Here is a 26,476-nt window from a genome sequence, read left to right on the forward strand (position 1 = left end):
ATAATTTCCGTTTAATCTCTGATTTTCTTTTTAGACGCTAGGTCCAACCCGATCGTCCGACTAGCACCTATCGCGTTCCCACAGGGACACGTATCATAACAAATCGTGACCGTTCTTTCGCCACGTGTACATCACCTTGTCGCAGGAGATGAAAAGAAAATAACTCGGCTCCAAAAAATTTCTTTTTTTTTTCAGAAAAAGTCATCGAAGACCGTTCACACCGGAATCAGCTCTGAGCCATGGAGAAACCGTACGGATACGCGAGCGTTAGCATGAGCGGCGTAGACCGCGCCGCCGGGAAGGATATCGATCTAGAGATGGGGGCGGTGAGGCGACGCTTTACCCGGGGCTAAGCTACGGCGAGTTTCAGCTCCGATGGGGTCTACGGGATCCTCTCGGCTCAGCTTCTCCTCACCACGCTTATCTCCGCCGTCGTTGTTCTTAATCCTCCGGTCAACGATGTCTTGACCGGATCTCCAGGCCTTCTTCTTTTCCTCTGCATCATCCCCTTCGTCTGTGCGTAGTTCTCTGCTGTTAAACTCTAGATCTCGTTTCTCTGCATTTGTTAGTTAGAATTCGTTAAGGTTTGATCTGCGATGTTGAGACTACAGATGGTGCTTTTCTTGAATGCATTGTATGATTCAGTTTCACTTTGAGGTTTGATTGAGCATATGGATAAAGTGTGGATTGGCAGATTGATACTTAATAGATTCATGTCGATGAGCTGTATGAGCACAATACGTTAAGATTTTGATTGTTCATGTTGATTGATTACTTGGAGGTGAATATTTGCAGTGATCTGGCCTCTACACGTTTACCACCAGAAGCATCCTGTTAACCTCATCCTCCTCGCCCTCTTCACTATCTCTTTGAGCTTCACCGTTGGTGTCAGTTGTGCTATGACCGAAGGAAGAATCGTCCTTGAAGCCTTGATATTGACATTGTCCGTGGTTGGATCACTAACCGCATACACTTTCTGGGCTGCAAAGAAGGGAAAAGACTTCAGCTTCCTTGGACCCATTCTCTTCACCAGCCTCATCATTCTTGTTGTGACCAGCTTTATGCAGGTCTGTCTCTTAGGAATAAGACAAAAACACCCCAAGTTCCACACACATGTTAAAAAGAAAAAGGCTTAATTTTGTTTTGTTATCATTATAATATTGCAGATGTTCTTCCCTCTTGGCCCGACCTCTGTTGCCATATATGGAGGAATCAGCGCATTGGTCTTCTGCGGATACATAGTCTATGATACCGACAACCTCATCAAGCGTTTCACATATGACGAATACATCCTCGCATCAGTGGCTCTCTACTTGGACATCCTCAATCTCTTCCTGACAATATTGCGTATTCTGAGGCAAGGTGACAACTGAATAAGTCATTAGATGATGCTTCAGTGATGGGATTTATAACTATACGCAGAGAACCCAAGGCCTTTATATGATTTACAGTTGTGTGTGTGTATATATGACTTACGTTGGGAGATTTAGTATATGATGATGTGGTTAAACATTTGGTGCAACAAGATCAAGCAAAGTCTAATTTTCAACTTGGAATAAATTTTAGTATATGATGATGATATGTTGTAAAACGTTTGGTGCAATAAGATCAAGCAAAGTGTTACACCTTCTGTTTCATCAAAACATTTTCAAACTACAGCTAGTAACAAAATCACATTTCATTCCTTCTGAAAATAGACATCATGTAATTTCATGTTTTCTAATGATCCACCAACTGTAGACTGCCATATCCACAAGAATTGACAGCTAACAATTAATGTAAACATGCAACAAGAGACAACATTCAAAACCGCTGAAAACTGCATGTCTTGATTAAACAGAAAGATGACTTGCAACTTCCTCTAGACTGAATTTAGAATATTTTTGCTGATGCTTGGTTGTTCTAAGGCGTCCCCTAGTTCAATGAATCTTATAAGTTTCCGGATTGGAATAACAACAAAGTTAAACACTATCTGCAATCGATTTTGAGCAAATTTAAAATTTTAATACAAAACATCACAACACCTCGTGACTTGCAGCGAAACCAGTCATCATTTCTGAATCCAAAAAACCAGTTGAAACTTTTGAAATACCTTCAGTTTTTTTTTTTTGAATAGAATGTTAAATTTAAATCAAAAGAAAAAAGACATTTTTACAACTTGTGCATCCTAATTTGAATTTGCAGAAAAAGATCTAAATTCTCAAAACTTAAAATTTAGCTATCTAGAATCAAACCAAATAGCCATTTCTCTTTCATATTCCTTGTCTCTTTTTCTTTGAATCATTTTTGAATCACTGTAAACTTATTCCTCATATTCTTATCCAGTCTCTTGATCAGAATTGTAGCAGGTACAAAAGATTCACCATGCCTCCTTCTGTTACGTTCCCTCCAAATCATATGGATTGTTGACTGAAGCATATATCTCGTGATGAACATTTGAATTTTACTCCAACTTAAACTCCCTGTAATAAGTCTTATGAGGCATCCCCAGTTTACAGTATACTGATCTTTTAGTACTCCCTTCATAAGCGCCTCCCAAACTTACGCATAATAAGCACACTCAAAAAACATGTGACTTAAGGTCTCCAAAGGTTCTTGACATAGAGCGCAAACTTCAATTTACACCAAACTTTAGTCGATTTCTTCAGCATTGACAAGGAACACTTATCTTCTACAAAATCAAATTCTTATTACTTCCATCTCTGATTTTTCTTTATGTTTTGCAACACTTGAGCTTGTGAGTAATCCGATATTCATCTCACTATGTTTTCAGATTCTTGTACCTCGGAGGGTACTTGATTTCATATAACTTTGAAGTCACCTCATTTAGCTCACACTCCTACCATGAACCATCCTTAACATACCTGCTTATTTGCATCTCATTTTCACACTATAACCTGAGTTAAAGCACATTTTATAACCACTTCTCAAGAACCTTTGTGCTCTCTTTGTTCTTTTGTTTCTTCTAGATCTGAGACTATCTCTTAAGATTAGTCACCTCCAAGGCTCCTGTACCCTGGATCTCCACATAAACCACAAGTTTCTCCTTGCATAAATACTCATCCTCCACAACCTTTAAAACTTCCACTTTTTTTCTTAACAAAACATGACTTTGGCTTTAGAGAACCAGAAAACACATAACCAAGGCTATGATACCAATTTGTTAAGATTCAGAGGCTCAAAAGCATCACACTAAGAGTGCTTCAATCCCAGCACACCAAGATAGAAGCTGTTTGAAGTCAAAACCAAAACGGTAAAGACAGAGATTTGCATTAAACATAGTATATAAGGTATGTGGATCCCATTATATGCAATGGATAGTGCGTTTTATTTTTTTCGGAAGCTTGAAAGTTTTGTTTATTGACCCTGTAATCATTACATGACCTTTCTCTTTTGTTTTCGCTCACACGATATCGCGAATCACTTCCCCATAGATCTTCATCCTTCCACTTCTCCAACTCAAGCACGCTTAACTTTAGAATTCTTTATGACTGAAAAGGTAAGTGCATTTTAATGCATAGATAATCAAATCAATTCTTTTAATCATTTTCCATATATCACAAATCGAGATGTTACGGCTATATCTCTCCAACATTAAAGGCTCATTTCATAGGAATCAAAAAACATAAACTAATAAAGACCAACAAATCTTTCTATAGATCAATATAAGAAAACAAATTCTGACTAGGTAGAAGACACAAGGGAATCTAGAATTAGAGCCTCTTCTAATACATTCAACACTTGGATCCCTGATATAACTACTCAGAAAACTTAGAAAACTCAGTAAGCTTCACCACTTATGATATCTCTTACTCTAATTTCTTCTCTAAATTCTCTTTACTATGTTTTCTAGTAATCTCTGTTTTCATAGTTTCTCTTTTACAAACATAAAACAACTCTAAAAAACACCTTTTAACCTATGAATCTTAACCATGCTTAAATGTCAGTACTGATCCATGAAAACAGAGCAAAACAGAGTACAAAGCAGAGTCACTGGTTTCTCCAAAAAAAAAAAAAAACAGTCTCCAAAACCTAATGGGGAAAGCATCATGGAGGTAGATGCATGAGAAAACCGTTTCTTAACCAAAAAAAAAAGAATAAAAAATTATATCAAGCTTTTTTTTAAAGTTTTAACTTGTCACGACTCAAACGTATTTACATACCCAAAAACTACCCTCTCTCTCTCTCTCTCTCTGAAGCTGTGGGAACATGAGAGGTCGTGATCTGATAAACAATGGCTTGCCCGACGAGCTCATCCTCGAGATCTTCCAGCGACTCGATTCGAAACCCACCCGCGACGCTTGCTCCCTCGTCTGCAAGCGATGGCTCAACCTCGAGCGATTCAGCCGCACCACTCTCCGCATCGGCGCCTCTTTCTCCCCCGACACCATCGTCACCCTCCTCTCTCGCCGCTTCCTCCACATCACCTCCATCCACGTCGACGAGCGTCTCTCCCTCTCCCTCCCTCCTCCTCCTCTTCCTCTCGTATGTCTCATTTCCGATCGCATGCAAAAAATTTCTCTATGGATCTGGATTTGAAATTGGGGGTTGAAATTAGGGATTTAATCCGATTCGAATCGAATCTGTGTAGATTGATCTCGATTAAGAGAATATCATTGGTCTATGTGTATATATGCAGAAAAGGAAGCGTGCGAGTAAAACGTCGTCGTCGTCGTCATCATCATCGGCTTCTTCGAGTAAACGTCGGAAGCTTAGTAATAAGACGCGTTCTGGAGGAGCTGAGAACGCTGAGTCTTGCAGCTTGACTGATGCTGGCGTGATCGCTCTTGCTAACGGCTTTCCTCTGATTGAGAATTTGAGCTTGATTTGGTGCCCTAACGTTTCCAGCTTCGGTTTGCGTTCCCTTGCTCAGATATGCACTTCTCTCAGATCTCTCGATCTACAGGTTAGTGTTTCATTCTTAAGGAAGATGTAAAAATTGATCTCATATGCTTATTATGATTGTTGTGGTTCTTTAAGGGTTGCTTTGTTGGAGATCAAGGCTTATCAGCTGTTGGAAAGTTCTGTAACCATCTCGAAGAGCTCAACCTGAGGTTCTGCGAAGGCTTAACCGACGTTGGAGTTATCGATCTTGTTCTTGGCTGCGCCAAGTCCTTGAAGTCAATAGGCGTTGCCGCCTCGGCGAAAGTGACGGATTTGTCTCTGGAAGCGGTTGGCTCTCACTGCAAGCTTCTGGAGGTGTTGTTTCTTGATTCTGAATGTATTCATGATAAAGGAGTGGTGGCTGTGGTGAAGGGATGCAGACGTTTGAGGAGTCTTAAGCTTCAGTGTGTCAACGTGACGGATGCTGCGTTTTCCGTGGTGGGAGACTTTTGTGTTTCGTTGGAGATATTGGCTTTGTATAGCTTTCAGCAGTTTACTGACAAGTTAGTGCAATCTTTACTCCTTTTTAGCATAATCTAATCTCTATGATATGCTTATATGTTTTTTTTTTAATTTGTTTGTTTCCAGGGGAATGAAGTCTATTGGTAAAGGGTGTAAGAATCTGAAAGATCTGACTCTAAGTGACTGCTACTTTGTGAGCTGCGATGGTTTAGAAGCTATTGCTCATGGCTGCAAGGAGCTTACACGTATAGAGATTAATGGATGTCACAACATTGGTACTCGTGGACTAGAGGCAGTTGGAAAATCTTGCGCGTACGTTTTCTTTCTCAACTTTCTTATTCTTGGTGACAAACTCATTGACTAAACCTTTATTTTTCTTGGGGGATGTATGTATGCAGGCGCCTCACTGAGTTATATTTGTTATATTGCCAAAGGATTGGTAATTCCGCTCTTTACCAAATTGGAAAAGGGTGTAAGTCCCTTGAGACGCTTCACTTAGTGGACTGCGCAGGCATTGGAGATGCTGCTATGTGCAGTATTGCTAAAGGCTGTCGCAACCTCAAGAAGCTCCATATCCGCAGATGCTACGAGGCAGATTATCTTCACATTCTCTTCTCCATGGTTTCTCCTATTCTCTAGACATACAAACTCTTTTTTGTTTGTTTGTTTGTAGGTTGGAAACAAAGGTGTCATAGCCATTGGAAAGAATTGTAAATCACTAACCGAGCTTAGTCTCCGATTTTGCGATAAGTAAGTCCTGCAACTCCTTTTTTTTTGAATCTTGTTTCTTAATAGTACCGGGACATAAGGTAAATCGTTTGGTTTTATATCCAGAGTTGGAGATGCAGCATTAGTTGCCGTTGGAAAAGGTTGCTCCTTTTTACAACAACTAAACGTAAGTGGTTGTCATCTAATTGGAGATGTTGGAATCACAGCTATCGCCAAAGGCTGTCCTCAACTCACTCACCTAGACATTAGTGTACTTCAGGTAAACCAAACCTCTTGCAAGACAAAAGCGTGTGTGTTTGTCTGTTTGTTTGTTTGTTGTTATTGACATCTCATGCTTGGGTTTGATCTCAAATTCAGAAAGTTGGAGACGCGTCGTTGTCTGAGCTTGGAGATGGATGTCCAATGCTGAAAGACTTGGTCTTGTCCCATTGCCACTATGTGACAGACAATGGTCTGAACCATCTTGTAAACAAATGCAAACTGCTGGAGACTTCCCACATGGTTTACTGTCCAGGGATCACTTCGGCGGGAGTGGCTACAGTTGTCTCGAGCTGTTCGCACATCAAGAAGGTGTTGATAGAGAAATGGAAAGTGAGCGAGAGGACGATGAGGAGAGCTGGATCGATTCTCTCTTACCTCTGTATGGATCTCTAGATCGTAATTTTAAGGTCATATTTTGAAAGAATTGTAGTTGTGTTTCCTTTAACAAAGTCATACTCTAGTCCAAACTTATTTAAGACGGTCTTTTTTTTTGTGAAAATGTTTTTGATGCTGTAATTTTATGCGGAAAAATAAGTTTGGTTGGTATCTATGCTCTGAGCTCTTTGATCTTTTCGCAGAAGACATCAAACTCTATATGCTCTAGCTATACCTCCCTTTTGTCTCTTGCACTAGTGCGCAGACAGGAGGGAGAAGATGAAGAAGCCTCATTGGACAGGAATGATATGGCCACTAGACCGCCTGCAGACACCGCCCCAAGCACCAGAGGCCTTTGCTTGTAGCCGTAGTGGGAAGATTTCAGACGTCAAGACGCAGCAAACGGGACCCATTCCAATAGGGAAGAATGCAACATTCTCACAAACGAAGAGAAGGTCCAACGTTATGCCAAGCGATTCTTGACCGAGGAATGTGAGAGTGATGCTTAGACTATAGAGGCACAGAGTCATTCCAACTGTGCTCAGTCTCACATAATGCAGGGGTTTCCAGGCCAACGCAATCGATCAGGAAGGGGGCTAGGAGTACGAACAACAGTTGATGAAGCTAACATCAATGGACGTAGTTGTGGAACGCATGTATTTGAAATATTGACGTTTTGAGTTTTTACACAGATCAAGAAACAATAGACACTAGATGATAATCCGCGCATATGCATAGAAGTTCTTATAATAATGTTTGTTTATGAAATGATTTTAACATTTTGTTAACATTACAATCTTTAGCGATTATAAAATGATGAATACAAATGTTGGTTTCTTAAATATATCATCGTTGTTGATGATTTAACGTAGTACGTCTCATTTTAATTATTTTTAAGACTTAATATGCACAAAAGGAAATTAAGTTTTGCGTCTGACACAAATCACCAAAATCAAATAGGCAACATTGATTGTATAACGACGAAAGGGGATTAGGTTTTCTACTCTCAATTTGTTTACTATTGACTCTCCATAAGTTATTTCATTTTCTACCTCTATAGAATTATGCTTTCGTTCTCGTCTTTGTTTCATTGATATGAGTTAAGTTTTTTTTAACTTCTTTTATGAATTCGGTGAATTACATAAGTGTCAATTAAAAAAATGGACATCTCTAAAAATTAGTTTCACTCCATGTACATATCTAAGAATCAAAATTTTGAAAAAAAAATCACCGGCAAACTATATTAACATGTTAGTGTTCAAATCTAATATATTAAGTTGTTATAGAATATAAGTACATGCTCGAAATATAAATGTTTATCTAGTATATATTCACCAGCTGGGTCTGAAAATCATCTACTTAGAACAACAAAACAAATTACTTATTTCACCAGTTCGGATAATATCTGAATCCAAACGGATAATATCCGAACCCGAATGGATATCCGAAAATAATCAAACATAAGTATACTTAACTCTATATTTCTAGTTTATTTCTCTTGTTTTATTCAAAATATTTATATTAATGATTCTTATTGTTCAAAATTATAAAATATACATATAATTATGGACAAAATCATTTGACATTCACTTAAAATACATATCAAGTTCTTGTTTCTTGCATTAAAAAAAGTTGCATCTAAAATTTCAAAACAACAACTATATTAGTGTCTTTCAATTTCTAATGTTTTATTTCTAAACATATTAATAGTTTAATCTTTCAAAAAAACAGTTAAGTTAAAATATATTTTAAATACAAAAAACTTAAACAATGTGTATCCAAAGGGTTGTATACCTTTATACTGAAAAATCTGATACAAGCCCGAATGTGTATCTGAATGCCCATGATATATGATCATTTGTATTTTGCTTGAACAAAAAAAAAATTAAACCATTGATCACAAATTTTTTAATGTGGGACTTTTATCTTTTTTAGTTATTTATAGTCGTTTTAAAAAATTCAGAATATAAAATATAAGAAAAAATCTAATTGTTTTTATTATATGATTAATATGATTGTTTAATTTTTTCTAATAGTATAAAATTAAACAAAAAGAGAGAGGTTAGAAATTTTTTTTATCAAATATGTATTATTCATAATCATTAATTGTCATATATATGTTAACCATACTAGGTAATTTCGTAGCTTTTATTTAAGGAAAGAAAAAAATATTCTTTTATACACTATAAATTAATTTGATAGTTAGCTTAATTAAAAGTATAGTATATGTTTATATGGACCAACATATTTTTCTAACAAAAATCTAAGAATCATTCTCGTGATGACACATGGCTACGAAAACACGTTGTAATTCTCCATGATTAATATATAGGGAATTTTTTTTTGTTTTTTTTTGTCATAATGTGTACTTTTTGTTTTCTAAAAATATTATAAAGCTTATAGTTTTAAATCTTAAGATATATTTTAATTTTAAATAAACGCACTGATTAAAATCTATAACATCAATATTTTAAATACAAAAGAAAAAAATCTGTTGATAAAAAAAAACTAAAATATCATTATTTTAAAATAAGTAGGGTTTGGTGTTTTTGTCAAGGATCGATGCTAACGTAGACATGGCCGGTCCTGAGATTTTGGATACCTTAGAAAATTTAATAAAAATTTCAATAATTTGGAGGTTTAAATTTTAATTTTTTTTTTTTAACAAATTTGGAAGCCCATGTATATATAATTTTTTTAAAAAAATTTAGAGGTCTAAAGCGAATGTTTCGTTAGGCTTGACTCAAGATCTGCCCTGACGGTAGAAAAAAATAATCAATACATATAACCAAAAAGAGAAGGACAAATATTGCTGACATATGGAGGACATCCATTTCTCAACGACTCATGACAGATAGTTTCTATTTGTAGTTAATTTTCGATGAATATGAATTTATGTGTATTGATGAACAATTTCACCCTTGACGTGCGATGAAAGTATGAAACACTAACTAATAATGCAAAATAGAAACCAAATACAGAACAAATAAAATTTTGAACACTGCCAAGACTGAAATGAAAGTATGAAACACTCACTAATAATGCAAAATAGAAATCAAATACAGAACAAATAAAATTTTGAACACTGCCAAGACTGAAATGAAAGTATGAAACACTCACTAATAATGCAAAATAGAAACCAAATACAGAACAAATAAAATTTTGAACACTGCCAAGACTGAAATGAAAGTATGAAACACTCACTAATAATGCAAAATAGAAACCAAATACAGAACAAATAAAATTTTGAACACTGCCAAGACTGAAATGAAAGTATGAAACACTCACTAATAATGCAAAATAGAAACCAAATACAGAACAAATAAAATTTTGAACACTGCCAAGACTGAAATGAAAGTATGAAACACTCATAATAATGCAAAATAGAAACCAAATACAGAACAAAAAAACTTTTGAACACTGCCAAGAATGAGATGAAAGTATGAAACACTAATAATGCAAAATTCAAAAAAAAAAAATAACTGAACACAATGACACTTTGGTCTTAATGTCTGTTCTCCTTAACCTTGGATGCTCCCACGCCTAACCTCTCCACAAACTCACGGAAATTCTTATCCGACGACCCCCCTGGAGCCACCGCCGCTTCCGCCTCCGCCTTCCACTTCAAAGCATTCTTCCTCAACTCCTCCGCCTTCTCCCCAACCGTCGCTTCCAAAAGCTTCTCCGCCACTTCTTCCCTCGGCACAACCCTCTCCTCCGTCGCTCCACGGCCAAGCCTCACTCCCGTCTTAAAAACATCAATTAGATAAACCGCGTCGGTTACTTGATCTCCCCATTGCGGACAACAAACCACCGGAACTCCCAAAGACAATGCCTCCATCGTCGAGTTCCATCCACAGTGAGTGACGAAACACGCCACTGAAGGATGAGCTAACACTTGCTCTTGTGGACACCAATCCACAATCTTCCCGTTACCTCTCCCACACTCTTCTTTTAACTCTTGCGGCAAGACATGAGTCTCTACCTTCAGATCATGCGGTGGAGGTCTAAACACCCATAAGAACGATAAACCGGCTTTCAAGACTCCGTGGGCAATCTCCTCGATCTGTTCTTGCTTCAGATAAGCAACCGTCCCGAACGAGATGTACACAACCGACGATCGAGGCCTCGAGTCTAGCCACTGGAGGCATTGATCCGCCGGTTTGCAGATGTCACCGCTTACCTCAGAGGTCACCGTCTTAGCCACTTTGAAAAGCGGTCCAACGGTTTTGATCGGACAGAGGTTCGACATGTAGTCGACCACTTCTTGTTCCAAAGCGTCGAAGGAGTCGACGAGGACGCAAAAGGACTTGCTCAGATTCTCGAACTGTCCGAGAATCGCTTGTCGGAATCCGGCGAACCGCGAAGAAGGATGGAGAAAGCTAGGGATCTCGTCGTGCTTCAAGCGTGGGACGCAAGGAAGCTTAACGTCGAGCTCGGGCTCTGTCTCCGTCGGGAAAGAAACGGTGCCGTTTTGGTAATGGTAATAAGCGGATAAACAAGCGCACGACTGGACCCAGAGGACTGCGCAAGGAATGTTGAACTCTTCCGCCACGTGGCAGACCCATGGGATAAACGGGTTATTGATAAGACACGACACGGGCTCGTTCGCTTCCTCGTACCTCCTCACGAGCTTCGACACTTCTTTTTTCCCGACCTGTTCGAGGTGCGAGATGTATAGAAGGAAATCGCCTCTCCGGTCATCGTCATCAGCCCATTCTTCGTCGAAGAACTCAAACCGTAGTGAACCGGAACCAACCGGTTTAAGCTCGCCGTCGACGATCTTGTTGGCTTGTCTCATTTTCTTTCCCCAAAGCTCAGTGGTGACGAAGGTGACGAGTGCTCCCTTCGAAGCAATGAGCTTGCCGAGACGAAGGAGAGGGTTGACGTGGCCTTGTCCTTGAAACGACACGAGCATTACATGAACTGGAGTTGGGGATGGGGAAGATTCGAACTCCATTCCCGAAATAGATCCCATAATAGGTGATATAAAGAGCAAAGAAGATTTGAATGATGTGTGTTATATGATATATTCACATAGAAAGAGATTCTTGAATTTATAGAAACCTTCAACGCGTTTACTAAAAACCGCAAAACATTGTATACAAACCTACTCACTTACTCTCGACCACACATCTTAACTAACCACCATTGGCTCGCATTTCGCATTACGTGTGATTTTTTTTCTTTTTGTTTAGAACTGACGTGTTATTATCTTGCCCATACCTCCCATCATATAATATCAGTAAACAATTTGCACCGTTGTGTGTATTTTTCAGTGTCCTAGAATCCATTAGATGCTAAGGTCGTACGGTCGGTGAAGACCTAACCCGTAATAACTTAATTGGAAATTAATCGGGTTTATATAATTGGAAATTTGTTTCACATTATAATATTATAAATTTATATATATATATATATATATATATATTCAATATAATAGTTAGAACATATTGGTTTTAATTGATGACCACATTTTAAGAAAATGATGAACTCCTTCCTCATTTTTTTGTACCAATTAAATTGTAGTTTTTTTGTTAAATTATAGACATATTTTTCTCATGTATGTCAAGTTTTGTTAAAAAAATATTTTATTTTAAGAAATCGATAAGGACAAGATGATTTAAAATTCGTATTTTTATTTATAAATTTTGTTCATTTTTCCTATAATCCAATGCTCACCACTCAATACCATAATGCCAAAGTATTTCTAAGATAATTTTCTAAAAAGAATTATTGACAACTAATAAAAAAAACACCAGACTAATGTATCTGCTATTGAGCTTATGAGAAAAATAATGTTTGTATGCTTTTGAAGGTAAACTAACTATTCATTTGGTATCATAATGGTGCGGTTTGCAACACTGGAAAAAAATAAAGAAAAGCATTGAACCGGTGGTTTTCTTTTGTAACAGCAAATGATGGCATAAAGATCTGATGCTCCTTTCAGAGATGCAAAGGCGAAGCTAATGGAGATAAGATGGCAGCAAGCGAAACGAATGGCGGCACGTTTGGATACAAAAACAGAGAGGAAAAGAAAGAAGAAACTAAAGGGATTAGAGAATGGCCATGGTCATGCTTGGGCCTGAATTCTCTCTTGTTAAAAAAATTATGTAATATGAAAGGGTTATAAGTTTTTTTTTTTTTTTGTTCAAAGGGTTATAAGTTAAAATCCAACATTTTTGCTGTAGTATTGCTATATTTGATTTACTAAGAAATCTAATCCAAAAATTGGTCATGTCTGGTTTAGTGGTTTCAGAAGCCAATCTTGCACTGTCATCTGCTTTGGAGAGTACATAGATACATTTGATGGGATACTCTCTCAAGTACCCTGAGAACTGAATCCAACAAACAAACATGTCCCGGTATTGACGTCGAAACATGGCTTGACCAATCAGAATTGTAATTTCAAATCTATCCCTACAAAACCGGTTATCTCAGATTGATTTCCTAAGATAGGCAAACCTTGTTAAATAAACGATCAGATAATACTATCAACTGTTAATCAGTTCATTAAGCTTTAAACCGATCTTATTATGCATCAAATTAGTAAAGTGATCAATAAATTAACTAATTACCATAAACCCGGTTAACCTATAACCAAATTAATCATTTCCGGTTATCTATCAAAGGCTCTTCATTTTGGTTTTAGAAAAACCCTCACTGGGGAGGGAGAAGACGAAGAAGAAGAGGAAGATGGTGGGGTTTGAGAGCTACGTGGTTGTCCACAACATAGCAAAGCGTCACAACGTCGGAACTCTAGCTCGTAGCGCGACGGCCTTCGGTGTCACGGAGCTGATCCTCGTCGGCCGCCGTGACTTCAACGCCTTCGGCAGCCATGGCTCCGCCTCTCACGTCCGTTTCCGCCACTTTCACTCCCTCATCGAAGCTCGCAACTACCTCAAGGTCTGATCTTACAATCACCCTCTAATAAAGTTTCGAACTTTATGGTTTTTTTTAATCATTACCGGATTCCAAATTTTGAAACTTTTTGTGTATCTTTTTGTTGTTGTGTGTTTGGTTTACTTAAAAGGATGAGAAAGATTGCGATATATGCGGAGTTGAGATTGCAGATGGAGCTTCTGCGGTCAATGAACATCCTTTCAAAAGAAGCACTGCGTTTCTTCTTGGTAATGAGGTAATCAGTCACAGTGGTTCGACGTTAGGTGAGGCTTAGTGAATCTATTATCATTACTAAAATGTGAAAGTTTTGGGGTTTTTTTTGTTGTTGTAGGGATCAGGTTTATCAGCTAAAGAGTATGAGATATGTGACTTCTTTGTATACATTCCTCAGTATGGCTGTGGCACTGCCTCCTTGAATGTCACTGTTGCTGCTTCTATTGTCTTGCATCATTTTGGAGGTACTTTTCTCTCTGTTTTTGTTTTTTTGGATTAAGATTGTAAGAAACTTTGTTAGAAAGCAGCAAACTTATGGAGAATAATAGTAACTCTGTGACTATTCTAGTCGTTGCTTGCTTTTAAAATGCGTTGTTTTGTTTACAGTTTGGGGTGGGTTTTCTGAACGTGTTAGAGATGGAAGCAAGTTTATAGTCGCGGATAGACCCTTAAGGCAAGGGAAACGGAATATCTGTGCTGGTACAGAAGAATCCATCGTTGAAGAGAGGAAGTTGAGGAAAGAAAGTGCGGAAAATGGGTTCTTTGATGAAGATGGAAACGGGAATTCATCATCTGAGCTTTTAAACGGTTTGTTCCTAAACGAATAATTGTCTTTGATAGAAGAACAAAGTCTTGATTTGGATTCATAAATGATCAAAAGCTCCTCACACTTGTTAGTTCCTTAGTTAATCACTTAATCTTGATTTGTTGTTTTACCTTTTTGTATGAGTAGATTGTTTCAGGTGAAAGAATCTCATTGCTCACCGCTTTACATTATCTTCTTCTTAGCAATTCCACTAGACGTGTGATCATTTTCTTATCATGATCGTCTTCCTTTGTTTTTGATATAAGTATAAAGCTTATGGACATGTTAAATATCCAACAATATTCTTTCTTTTATTAACACTTCAGTTAATACATGAAATTATTTTTAAAGCAAAAAGTTAAACTGCAATTTCTTTGATTTTCTTCCAAAAATATAGTTTTTTTATTCACAGAACAATGCCATCCGGATTTCATCAAGCAACAACTTGAGCAGCTGCTAGCCTTGCAATAGGAACCCTGCAACCAAATACAGAATCCCAAATTTACCATCAATCAGATTTTTATTTAATGACAAAGTTAGGATTTTGATATGAGCATTAACTAAATAATTTACCTGAAAGGAGAACAAGAGACATAGTCAAGTCCCACTTCAGCAAAGAATGCAACAGATGATGGCTCTCCTCCATGTTCTCCACATACTCCAACCTGTTTATTCATTAACTCAAAACTCAATCACAAATTCTATATGCGATTCAAATTCAATTCACAAACAAAACTTACCTTGAGGTTAGGCCTAGCCGCTCGTCCTTTTTCTGTGGCCATCTTGACCAGTTGCCCTACACCTCTCTGATCAAGAACCTGGCACAAGCATATAAACAATATCTATCAAGATTTTGCATTTTGGAGAGAGAGAGAGAGCAAATGAGCTTGTCTACATTACCTCAAAAGGGTCGTTCTGTAAAATTCCTTTGGCGAGGTAAATCGGCAGAAACTTTGCAACATCGTCTCTACTGTATCCAAATGTCATCTGTGTCAAGTCATTTGTCCCAAACGAGAAAAACTCTGCCTCTTCCGCAATCTATCACAAAAAGAGTTTCTTCTACTTTAGCAACTTCACGTGGGTTGTAGTGTCTACACAATATATAGTGTAGTACATTACTACATTTACCTCATCTGCAATGAGCGCAGCTCGTGGGATCTCAATCATTGTCCCAACCTTGTAGCTCACGGTGTGACCCGTCTCAGCAAATACTTTCTTTGCAACTTCCCGGATTACATTAACTTGGTGTCCCAGTTCCTGCCATCATCATCATTTCTTTAAAATGTTTCTGAACTATCTTACAAAGAGTAACTATATGTTTTGTTTTTACACACCTGAGGAGTTCCTACAAGTGGAACCATAAGCTCAGGAAGAACAGTAACGCCTTGTTTCTGCATTGACGCTGCTGCTTCAAAAATCGCACGTGCTTGCATTTCTGTTAACTCTGGATATGATATTCCAAGCCTGTAATAATACAAAGTTAACCGGGTTGTTGTTATGTAATGAAGCCAATATAATAACTAAGGCGCAAAGAAAGAACCTGCAACCGCGGAAACCAAGCATTGGGTTGACTTCAGAGAGTTTCTCAATCTGCGACAAGATGACATCTTCTTTCATGCCTGTTTCTTCAGCTACCTCGTGTACTATAGCATCCAAATCACCTTCAGGGAGAAACTCGTGAAGCGGAGGGTCTAACAAACGGATTGTTACTGGTAAACCTATAGGAACAAGAACATCAAAGTTTAATGCCATGTCTTTTACATTTGAGAGAGACTCAAAAATATGTTTACCGTCCATTGCACGGAAGATCCCTTCAAAATCAGAACGTTGGTAAGGAAGCAAGACGTCTAGAGAAGCTTTCCTTTGCTCTGTTGTCACCGCCATTATCATCTTCCTCACTGCTTTGATCCTATCTGCCCCAAAGAACTTAACAACCAAACACCAAACACAACATGAAGATTTGGAACCAAAATATCAAACACATGAGATCAAGAACGGAGGAGTGATACCATATGCTCTGTCCTGCAAAGACCGATCCCTTCAGCACCATTTTTCCTAGCTGCAATGGCGTCTTCAGGTGTATCCGCATTCGCCATAACCTTATTTGATTATCAAAACATTAATATTATAAAAAGATTGAAAAATGTAAAATATAATAAAAGGAAACTCATAAACACCTTGAGACGTCTGACAGAATCAGCCCAAGACATGAAAGTCTCAAGATCTGCACTTAAAGCAGGAGGAGCCAATGCTTGTTTCCCTAATATAACTTCACCTGTTGTTCCGTTCATCGAGATCCATTCACCTTCATTTATCGTCAAATCTCCAATCAAAAGAACCTGCAAGTTTCAAAAATATTTCAATAACTTGACAAACAAGCTCCCCCCAATTTTTGAAAAGCCCTAACTTGAGAAACAATCAAGTAAATAAACCTTTTGGTTCTCGTCGACGCGAATCTCTGAGCACCCGGCGATGCAGCATTTCCCCCAACCACGAGCAACAACCGCCGCGTGTGACGTCATTCCTCCCCTCGCCGTCAGTATTCCTTCAGCCGCGTGCATGCCTCCAACATCTTCAGGGCTTGTCTCCGTTCGAACCTTAAATCTCGTGACAAAGACTCATTCAGACATCCCAGTGTTGTCGGTTTATATTATTCAGACATTAGTGAGGTTTTTGTTTTTTTTTACCAGAATGACGTTCTTGCCCTGAGAATGCCAAACTTCGGCCTCCTCCGCCGTGAACACAACTTGTCCAACCGCCGCTCCTGGAGACGCTGGTAACCCCTTGGCCACCACTTTTTCACGGTACCCCGACACATCATGAAACTAACCCATCAAGAAAAAAAAAACTTTCATTGATCTCTGATTGTGACTCATATGCAAAAAAGTAATAATTAATTGAATCATTTGTCTATATATGTTACTTGTGGATGAAGAAGCTGATCAAGATGTTGAGGCTCCACCATCTTGATTGCAGTAGATTTATCTACAAGACCTTCACCTACCATATCAACTGCTATCTTTACCGCACCTTTACCAGTTCTCTTACCAGCTCTACATTGCAGCATCCACAGTCTCTCCTCTTGGACCGTGAATTCGATATCCTGCAAGCACACATTTGAGACCATTATTCACAGTGCCCTGCTTGTATCATGAGCAGTATATGTACACTAACCATCATGTCTTTGTAATGCCCCTCTAGGATGTCACAGTTCTCTACAAGTTCTGCATAAGCTTGTGGCATTAATCTCTTCATTGTGTCCAAATCTTCTGGTGTTCTTATCCCTGCAACCACATCCTCTCCCTGTCCATAACATTTTGGAGTTCATGAGTTTCCGATTTTAGAAACAACTGATCATAATTGATGTAAGTAGTCCAAACCTGAGCATTGACAAGAAACTCGCCATAGAGCTTCTTCTCTCCGGTACTAGGGTTCCTGGTGAAGAGAACACCAGTCCCTGAAGTGTCTCCCATGTTTCCAAACACCATACACTGAATGTTCACCGCGGTTCCTTTCAATCCACTTATCTGGTTAATGCTTCTGTACTTGATGGCTCTAGGGCTATCCCAAGAGTCGAATACCGCTTCAATCGCTAGCTCAAGTTGCTTCTTCGGTTCTACAATTAACCCATCAAAAACGTTACGGAGCTAATTAACTGAATGTTATCTCATATAAAGAACACATGAATCATATCAAAACCTGAAGGAAACTCTTGACCCTTGACCTCCAAGTAAACACTCTTGTACTGCTCAACCAATTCTTTGAGATCAGTTGCGCTTAACTCGGTGTCGTTTTTGACTCCTTTGCTCTCCTTCATGCTCTCTAGCTTCTCTTCAAACTTGGCGTGTGGGATCCCTAACACCTTTTATTGGTCAAGAAAGCAATGGAAAGGTAGTCAGAGAGTTTTCTTGTAGCAAAAGTTATCCGAAACTGTATAAAAACAGAGGACTTACAACGTCACCGAACATATCAAGAAACCGCCGGAAAGAGTCATAAGCGAAACGCTCTCCACTTTTGGCGGCCAGACCGACCACAACTTGGTCGTTTAAACCAAGGTTGAGAACAGTATCCATCATACCGGGCATTGAGACCTATATAAGACAAGTCCATGGTTTGTCTTTTTTATTTTATTTTTAAAAACATATAAATTATGAAAAGAAAAACATATAGATATTTTAACTTACGGCTGCGCCGGAGCGAACGGAGAGGAGGAGTGGCTTGGAGGGGTCGGCGAGGGAAGCTCCAATGTCACGTTCAATGAAGCTAAGACCCTCTAGAATCTCTTCCCATAAACCTTCTGGAAGTTTCTTGCCGGCGACCTGATATTGCTGACAAGCCTCCGTTGATATGGTTAGTCCCGGCGGCACCGACAAGCCTATGCTCGCCATCTCCGCCAGGTTCGCTCCTTTACCTCCCAACTATTACATCAACATTTTTGATTAAAGAACAAGGAAACGTTGATTGATGTATAATATAAAGATGATGATTACATACCAAGGACTTCATGCCCTTGTTGCCTTCGCTTCTTCCTTTTCCGAAGGTGAACACCCGCTGCATCATGTTTTTTTTTTGTTTTTATTGAATTTAGAATGCAGAAATGTTGAAGAGTTAAAGAAGGGCATGTACGTGTTTATATACTCAAAAAGTTGGATGAAGCAGATAAAATTGATGAATTCTATCCAACTTAAATTGGACATGACTAATTTATCTATAAGCTAAATATAATTTTTGTAATTTAAACTAAAATAAAAATAGAAAATATTCAAACCAAATACTGAACCAAATTGATATAAGAAAAATAAATGTCACTATTTTCAAATAAAACTCTTTATGTAAGCTATATACATTATTTTTCTCTTATTACGATCATCGTTTCCAGGATAATTCATTTTATATAATTTTTATGGAAACTATAAGGCAATTTGGTTTTGCATGGTACGTCAGCAAACAAAAGTATTATCTTCTTAAGAGATCATTCCAAAACTCCAACCTTGAAATGCTAAAAGTTATAGACGTTTCCGTTCGGTGACTCGTCATAGATGTGTCAAACCATATCTCATTTACTATCTACCACCAAGTGGCACAAGAATCTGATCAAAAGCACAAGTCCTTATGTTATCTATGTGCACGGTTCGCTCAAACAATTATTTTGGCCTTCGCCACCAATTTGGACCAGAGATTTGCTAAAAATCTAACCGGTTTACTAAGCCGGAGTTAGATCATATTTACGGTTAACGTCTCTTTCAATTTATAGTGAATTCGTGTACCAGTTTTAACATTGGACCATTTCGTGTTTAAACTAGAGTTACGGAACCAATCAACATCAACAATCCTCAGTCTCACAAGACAAAACCAGTGTCACGATTGCGTAACCCGTTTTGCGTTCAAACTATAAGAGAATAAACCAAGCATCCATCTCCGATTTTTACTCACACACAGAGTTTAAATAAAATAATAAATTGAGCTGCTATGGTTTCGATCGATCCAATGATCGCTGAGAATTTAAATTACGAATCTCACGGTGAAAAAATAATAAGGGTAAAAAAAACAAGGAAGCCTATGAAGATCGGTCCACGACCACAACTATAATTAAGACCCACAAGAAAGATCGATCAAAATGGAAGACTTACCTTTTTGGTTTGGGTAGGGGCCGGCTCGGACACGGGGCTAAGGATGGCTCGAGTCTTTACCTCACGATGCGAACCGGTTTTTCCTACGCTAAACTGTTGACAATGGATTGTGCCAATTTTAGCAAACCGGCTTGATCCATTACCTAGCCGGTATGATCGACTAACCAATCGGTTTTTGCCAAGAAGATCCGTACGGTGCACTCCATCTCCTTGGAAGAGTTCTGGTGCTGTCTTCAGGATCATACTTTTCATTTTCTTAAAATATAAATCACTAAAATAAATAATAATAATATATCTTCTCGTGAAGAGTTTTATAAGATGTATATATCTTTTTGCTCACGTGAAATAGAAATTGGTATTTGATGCCTTGATGGTGAGCTATTAGTGAGAGTAGAAATGGCTGACGCTTTATATCAAAAGTTATCTGAGCTTAAAATTATTTATTTTTGTTGGTTCTTAATTATTGAATACATAGATGTTTGGTTTGACGAGCGACGTGAGTGGATGCTAATAGATGTGGTTATGGTGAGTCAATGTGTCGATTCCATAGTTGTTATTCCTCCTCTATCAATGACCAGGTCCATATACATAAGTGGCTACGATTTAAATTAATATCATAAATTATTAGGTTTCGAATAATAATCAGACTCGAGAAAGTTATGAGTTCAAATATAATTCGCTTATTGTTAAAGAAATTGAATTCAATAACCTTTTTTATTCAACTCTAACTTATTTCTACGTTATCTTTTATTGGTTTACTTAATTTACACACGTTAAGAAAATAATTGGGATCGATGGAGTATAAATTTATGAACCTAAAAGTGTTTGTAGCGGTACTCGGTTGAATGCGACTTGCCAGGTTCCAGGAGAGCTAAGTGGCCATATAGCTTACTATTGTTTTCTTCAGCAACAATTTAACCAACCATATATACAGTTTGCATGCATATATATAAATTATCTATATCATCATTAACAAGTTATTAAAAGTTTACTAAATTGGAGCTTGATATCTTTTATCTTATAATTCAAATTGACGATGCAAACATGAATGACACATAGCTTGAAAACATTTTCAAGCTCTAAAAAGTTATGAAAGCGTATTGCCATTACCAGGAAAAAAAGTTATAACTTCTGAACAACCTAGAAGTGTCTTACACATTCATTCATATGCTCGAGTTAACTGATTAAGGTACCCAAATATTGTGGTAGTATATGCCATATTATTCTTTGGAACTTTCTGGTGATTTTTTTGTAAGAAAAAAGTTAACTCCAAAAACTCATTATACAGTAGTAAATTGGGACTGTCATGGGGTAGCTGTGTAGTAGTTTCTACACGCTAGTCTTATATAACTCACCACCGAATATGAGTGAGTAATTAACAAAATTGTGTATGTGTATCAGATACTTTCCCTTCCGAAGATGTGATCATCGCGTCATGTCACATTCATGTAGAATACAATTCAATTTGTTATACGCTTGCTAGCTTGTGTTTCTTTCTTGATAGGCTGATCACGAAAAGATAGAAGGAGTATTAAACTCTAATGATGATAGTTTTCTTGTTCGAATTGCTAATTGTAAGAAAAAGAACTTTAACTTCTTTGTCAATGCTTTTTAATTGTCTCTTTTCAGAAGGTCTTACCAATCACAGATCACAAATCACAAATCACAAATCTGGCTTTACCCATTTCAACACCACACATTATGTCATATCACAAACACACAAAAAGACAAAACCTACGTGACCACATTCTCCATTATTGTGTCTATCAAATATCAAAATTCACATGTTGAACCGGACACTATACCAAACCGGAATTTGTAATTTATTTTATTTTATTTGAAGAAACCGGGTTTGTACTAAATTTTGCCTGCATACGTCATCTCAATCAATAAACACAAGAAGCCAAGAAATCAGGATTTGTTTTGAACCTTTGATGTATGAAAACATGTTCATATGATTCACGATAATCAATAACTAATTCAAATGTACACCTCTCTACTTCAAACCTCCAGCTACTCCTCCTGAACCAACTACTCCTCAAGATTATGATCCTGCCATAGTTGGAAATCAGTTAGCCGCTCTCTGGCCAACTCTAAACGATGAGATCTTAAACAAGAAACCAAAGGGTAAGTACCCACCTCGTACTCTCCAACCTCCGGTTGAAAAGCTTCCACCACCAGAACTAAAAGCCGATGGGAGTCTCCGCTTTCCGTGGGCTGCGAGATTAAGTCCTCAGTCGCGAAATCTTTACCGAGCAGCCACTCCAACATACCGTCTTGATGGCACACCTGAGGTATCTATTCCTTCGAAAGTGCTCAAGCTAGGTCCGGAGAACAAAGACGAGTATGTCATTGGCAAGTTTCACAAGTGTTCTTTACCTCCAGGTGGTTTGGTACATGCTGTGGTAAATAGAATTTGGGGCAGAAGCTGTAAGATCAGTTGTAAGAAGCTTGGTGATTCATCTTACATGTTTCATATTCCACACCAACCTACTCGTCATTGGGTTATTCAGCGTGGAGTATGGCATATTGATGATTGCTTACTTTTCGTTCTGCCTTGGACTCCAGAAGGCTCTTTCAAAATCCCGGAAATTTCTACACTGCCGGTATGGGCCACATTGAAGAACGTTCCTGATTGTTGCTACTCGAGATTAGGAATAAGTCATGTTGCTTCAGGACTTGGAGAACCCATTCTTACTCATAAACCTCGACTTGATCCTACAAGTATGGGTGAAGCAAAGGTTTTAGTTGAGATGGAGCTGGATAGAGACTTTCCGAAGCTTATTGCCTTGGATGATAAACAAGGTAATATTTTCCTGGTTAATGTTGATTACACATGGATTCCATCTATGTGTGAGAGGTGTGGTAACCTAGGACACAAAGCTAAGAGATGCCTCCTACCTTCTACGACTGCTCAGGCTTCTGCTTCCGCATCGCCTTCAACAGACACCCGTTCTGAGATTCCTATAGTAGATATAGATATTATCCCTCAGCAAAAGGATACTAGTCATGCTAAACAGATAGAAGGTCTCTTATCTGAGCTTGAAATCTCTCCTGCTTTGGAACATACTTTGGAAGTTGCTGTTCATCATCCTTCAGCCCCTGCAGTTGACAGAGATGATACTGAAAACCCATTGTATGCCACTTTATACTCTTCTTCTCTTGTGCATCAGGAGAACCCCACTGCTACACCTAACTCTTTCAACACTTTATCCACATTAGTAGACTCGCAGTCTATTCCCACTACAGCATCTATTATGGAGTCCTCTCCATCAAACATTATCAACTCTGAGGTTTGTGAAACTTTAGTTGTTGGTCCCTTAACCACAACGCTTAACCCTTGTGCATTGAGAGTCCTTCTCGTTTCACAGTGTTAAGAAATGTGGATGAAGTTGTGTTAGAGCCAGCTAGCTCGCTCAGCTTGACAAGAGGTGTGAGGGAAACAAAACCTCCTACCAAATTCCAAGACATGGAATGGAAGACGGTTCGAGGGAGAGGAAAGCGTGGCCGTCGCGGTCGTGGTTCTTATCACTAGTTACTGTCTTTCATTGTATTGTTGGTTGTTCTAGTCTCTATCTTTGTTGTTTCATAGATCGGGATTAAATCATTCATGAAACTTGTTTCATGCAAACTCTATCAAACTATAAGACTCATAGTCTTATCCTGTAATAGTTTATGTTTAATTTGAAAGCCTTTATTCAAAAAAAAAAAATGTACACACCAAACCGGCCAAGTTCGTATCTGCCTCTTCATTAGTTAGAGCTTTCACCGAGTCTCTATGCTCGCTCGTTGGTCTCAATCCAACGCATAGAAGATCCAAAAGGGTGCTCAGAGCGAATCCATGGAAGCAATCCGTACGCGAAAGAACTCTCAAACAGACCGAAGAAACACTTGGATCACTAATCCAAGACGCTGCGTCGTCTTTGTAAAGAACTTTCTGGTATCTCCACGAGCTCTCGTTCCCAGGGTTGGCTAAAATGGCCTTGGTTGTGTGTAGCTTACTTCAGATTCTCTCATGGCTTTTAGGCCTCCCAACGAAGGAGGTCTAGTAATAACGTAATGCCTCTGCCCAGATTTAAGGGAATGAAGTTATTCGAAAAGGTGACAGAATCTAGCATGTGTTAACATAATATACCTGATTCCACGCGGAATTGTTCAAGACGTCAGCTTCAAGGAGCTCGTCAAGCTCATTCTCCCATCCTCCTAATGCTTGTAGTGCCCACTACAGATTGTTTGACAACATCAAGTAATAAATAAAGATAACATACATCAAGTGGTGAAGGTTATATATTAAAATGAGTGAAGGTTAAATATTAATAAACAAAGATAACAAAAAGGATGTATGTTAAAATGTCTAAAAAGTTGTTAAAATGTTTAAAATGTATAAAGATGTGTCTTTTCATCTCTAACGAAATGTTTTTGCATATGTTTAACATAGAATTATACATTCAAAGTAGTGTATGCTATATGGTGTAGACATTTCACTCCAACAAGAAAAAGTGTAATAAAAAATACCGTTGTAACTAACTAATGAACATATCAAAAAGGAAACAACAGAACTGAATTCTTCTCTCTATATCAAATCTCACATGTGCTCGTCTGCAAAAGCTTTGAGATGATTAAACGATGATCCTCCTTCCCTCACCGTCCCCGCCGCTAAATCTCTCCACCTCGCCGCGTTTCTTCTGTACTCCTCCCCTTTCTCCTCCATCACTTCCTCAATGCACCGCCGTATCTCCCCACTCTCCACCACAACTTCTTCCCCTTCCTTCTTCTCCACCACCCTCACACCCGTCCTCCAACACTCCTCCAAAAGCTTCGCATTCGTCATCTGATCAGTCCACTGCGGAAACGCAACCACGGGAACTCCCGCCACCAAGCTCTCCAGCGACGAGTTCCACCCGCAATGCGTCACGAAGCAACCGATCGATCACCTGTGCTTCAAAACCCTAAACTGATCGCACCAAGAAACCACCGTCCCTATCTCATCAAGCTCTTCTCTGAAGCTACTTATGATCTCGTCCTCTTTCTCTTCCCCGTCTTCTTTGCTTCTGTAAGACTTATCCGTAATCACCCACAGAAACGGTCTCCGACTCTGTATCAACGCCTTACAGATCTCCACGAGCTGTTTCTTGCTCAACACGGCAACCGTCCCGAACGAGATATAAACCACAGATGAATCTATTTTCGTATCCAACCACTTGTCATATTCACCGTCAGCCCCGGAGTCGGTCCTTGAAGTTATCAACGGACCGACGGGGACGATCTTGATATTATCAAGAACCATACTTAGAGCTTCTTGTTCAAGCTCTTGGAAACTATTGACGAGGATCATAGGGTTTTCCTCTTGCTTCAGTAACTCTATCTGCTCTCGAAACGCGGGAAGAAGAAACGAATATGCGTTTGTAGGGACGAGGAACGTAGGAAGATCACGGAGACGGAACAGTGGCAGAGACGGTAATTTAATAGAACCGGAAGGGTTGTCATTAATAACCATCTCTGAGATTGCATCTGCGTAGCCGTTGAAGTAGTGGTAGAAGATGGAGAATATGGTTACTGGCTGGATCCATAGAAGAGCAGAAGGGATGTGGAACTCACGCGCCAGCTCAGCGACCCAAGTGAGGAGGATCATGGTGTAAACCACGCAGGTGAAAGGCCGGTTTTGACGCCGGTTATCTTCGATTAGTTCCTTTAGGGTTTCTATGCCACGTCGTCTCATCTCGGACATGTATTGTCCGGCTGCGTCTTGGCGAGATTTGTCGGAGGAAGTAGAGGATTTGATGCCGTCGTCGTGGCCATCTGAGTAAGTGGCGAAGATTAGGGTTTCGGGGGAGTTTTCTTTGGAGAACATACCGCGGTTGTAGGCGGAGATTGGGGCGGCGAAGGTGACTCTAGCTCCGGTGATGGTTACGGCTAGGCGTTTGGCGAGCTCGAGAGATGGGTTGATGTGGCCTTGTGCTCCAAATGTTACGAACAGAAAGTGTGGTCCGATGAGTGACTTCGATGGATCATTATCGTTATTCTTCATTTTCTTTATTTTTGGTGTTTGTAATGAACGAAAGACAATACAGAAGTTTAGATTTATATAGAGATTATTATACTGACAAAGATCTAAAAGAATAGAACTTATACTACTATAAAGAAGAAGAGTAGCAACCCGCAACGCAATTTTGTGACGTTAGTGATGACGAAAATCTAAGAGTAAAAGATGGTTTTGGACTCTCAGTGGATACAAGTAGCGGTCGATGTGTCCTGTCCTACTAAATTATTGATATAAAACGAACGAGAATATTCTCAACTTACGCGATATATATTGAATTCTTTGACAATAATTTCCAAATCGGCAATAGAACTGACTGAAGACGGTTCTGAGGTGGCTTTCATCAAGTCTTGTATTTCTTGTCAAATTACAAGTAGGAATGAGTCAAAGAAT

The 26,476-nt window shown here is 38.7% G+C and overlaps 4 protein-coding genes and 2 pseudogenes across 4 annotated transcripts; 3 read left to right on the top strand and 3 right to left on the bottom strand.

Moving 5' to 3' along the window:
• The first annotated feature begins 224 nt into the window (after positions 1-224).
• On the top strand, positions 225-1,637 carry LOC106440042 (annotated as a pseudogene).
• Positions 1,638-4,127: 2,490 nt separating this feature from the next.
• On the top strand, positions 4,128-6,884 carry LOC106440041 (F-box/LRR-repeat protein 4). The gene is made up of 8 exons (XM_013881624.3): positions 4,128-4,485; positions 4,640-4,906; positions 4,981-5,387; positions 5,473-5,658; positions 5,745-5,937; positions 6,020-6,096; positions 6,181-6,334; positions 6,433-6,884. Exons 1-8 carry the CDS (start codon positions 4,210-4,212, stop codon positions 6,727-6,729), a joined length of 1,857 nt encoding a protein of 618 aa, XP_013737078.1. The 5' UTR covers positions 4,128-4,209; the 3' UTR covers positions 6,730-6,884.
• Positions 6,885-9,979: 3,095 nt separating this feature from the next.
• On the bottom strand, positions 9,980-11,812 carry LOC106440040 (UDP-glycosyltransferase 84A1). Its single transcript, XM_013881623.3, has one exon. It carries the CDS (start codon positions 11,687-11,689, stop codon positions 10,217-10,219), a length of 1,473 nt encoding a protein of 490 aa, XP_013737077.1. The 5' UTR covers positions 11,690-11,812; the 3' UTR covers positions 9,980-10,216.
• Positions 11,813-13,312: 1,500 nt separating this feature from the next.
• On the top strand, positions 13,313-14,599 carry LOC106440039 (putative TrmH family tRNA/rRNA methyltransferase). Its single transcript, XM_013881622.3, has 4 exons — positions 13,313-13,617; positions 13,745-13,849; positions 13,946-14,072; positions 14,215-14,599. Exons 1-4 carry the CDS (start codon positions 13,408-13,410, stop codon positions 14,433-14,435), a joined length of 663 nt encoding a protein of 220 aa, XP_013737076.2. The 5' UTR covers positions 13,313-13,407; the 3' UTR covers positions 14,436-14,599.
• Positions 14,600-14,703: 104 nt separating this feature from the next.
• Positions 14,704-20,489, bottom strand: LOC106440038 (pyruvate, phosphate dikinase 1, chloroplastic). Its single transcript, XM_013881621.3, has 20 exons — positions 20,044-20,489; positions 18,908-18,964; positions 18,598-18,831; positions 18,367-18,504; positions 18,113-18,275; positions 17,794-18,029; positions 17,588-17,716; positions 17,337-17,516; positions 17,101-17,238; positions 16,846-17,010; positions 16,591-16,752; positions 16,423-16,512; positions 16,204-16,339; positions 15,954-16,131; positions 15,748-15,877; positions 15,542-15,670; positions 15,314-15,451; positions 15,154-15,231; positions 14,987-15,078; positions 14,704-14,889 (listed from the first exon to the last, which is right to left on the bottom strand). The coding sequence occupies exons 1-20, from the start codon at positions 20,293-20,295 to the stop codon at positions 14,847-14,849; spliced, it is 2,868 nt and encodes a 955-aa protein (XP_013737075.2). The 5' UTR covers positions 20,296-20,489; the 3' UTR covers positions 14,704-14,846.
• A 3,927-nt stretch (positions 20,490-24,416) lies between these two features.
• Positions 24,417-26,192, bottom strand: LOC106440037 (annotated as a pseudogene).
• Positions 26,193-26,476: the final 284 nt, after the last annotated feature.

This window comes from Brassica napus, chromosome A3 (assembly GCF_020379485.1).
Source record: "Brassica napus cultivar Da-Ae chromosome A3, Da-Ae, whole genome shotgun sequence".
NCBI classification, from domain to species: Eukaryota; Viridiplantae; Streptophyta; class Magnoliopsida; order Brassicales; family Brassicaceae; genus Brassica; species Brassica napus.

What these genes read in the sequence shown, in the direction of transcription:
- LOC106440038 (XM_013881621.3), bottom strand. Translation starts at nt 20,295, where the DNA reads ATGAAAAGTATGATCCTGAAGACAGCACCAGAACTCTTCCAAGGAGAT. An exon ending in GGGTCAAGAGTTTCCTTCAG is followed by an intron (nt 18,030 to 18,112) that starts GTTTTGATATGA and finishes GGTTAATTGTAG; the next exon opens with AACCGAAGAAGCAACTTGAG. An exon ending in ATCAGCTTCTTCATCCACAA is followed by an intron (nt 17,239 to 17,336) that starts GTAACATATATA and finishes TTGATGGGTTAG; the next exon opens with TTTCATGATGTGTCGGGGTA.
- LOC106440039 (XM_013881622.3), top strand. Translation starts at nt 13,408, where the DNA reads ATGGTGGGGTTTGAGAGCTACGTGGTTGTCCACAACATAGCAAAGCGT. An exon ending in CGTTTCTTCTTGGTAATGAG is followed by an intron (nt 13,850 to 13,945) that starts GTAATCAGTCAC and finishes TTGTTGTTGTAG; the next exon opens with GGATCAGGTTTATCAGCTAA. An exon ending in TGTCTTGCATCATTTTGGAG is followed by an intron (nt 14,073 to 14,214) that starts GTACTTTTCTCT and finishes TTTTGTTTACAG; the next exon opens with TTTGGGGTGGGTTTTCTGAA.
- LOC106440041 (XM_013881624.3), top strand. Translation starts at nt 4,210, where the DNA reads ATGAGAGGTCGTGATCTGATAAACAATGGCTTGCCCGACGAGCTCATC. An exon ending in CTCCTCCTCCTCTTCCTCTC is followed by an intron (nt 4,486 to 4,639) that starts GTATGTCTCATT and finishes GTATATATGCAG; the next exon opens with AAAAGGAAGCGTGCGAGTAA. An exon ending in AGTCTCCGATTTTGCGATAA is followed by an intron (nt 6,097 to 6,180) that starts GTAAGTCCTGCA and finishes TTTTATATCCAG; the next exon opens with AGTTGGAGATGCAGCATTAG.
- LOC106440040 (XM_013881623.3), bottom strand. Translation starts at nt 11,689, where the DNA reads ATGGGATCTATTTCGGGAATGGAGTTCGAATCTTCCCCATCCCCAACT.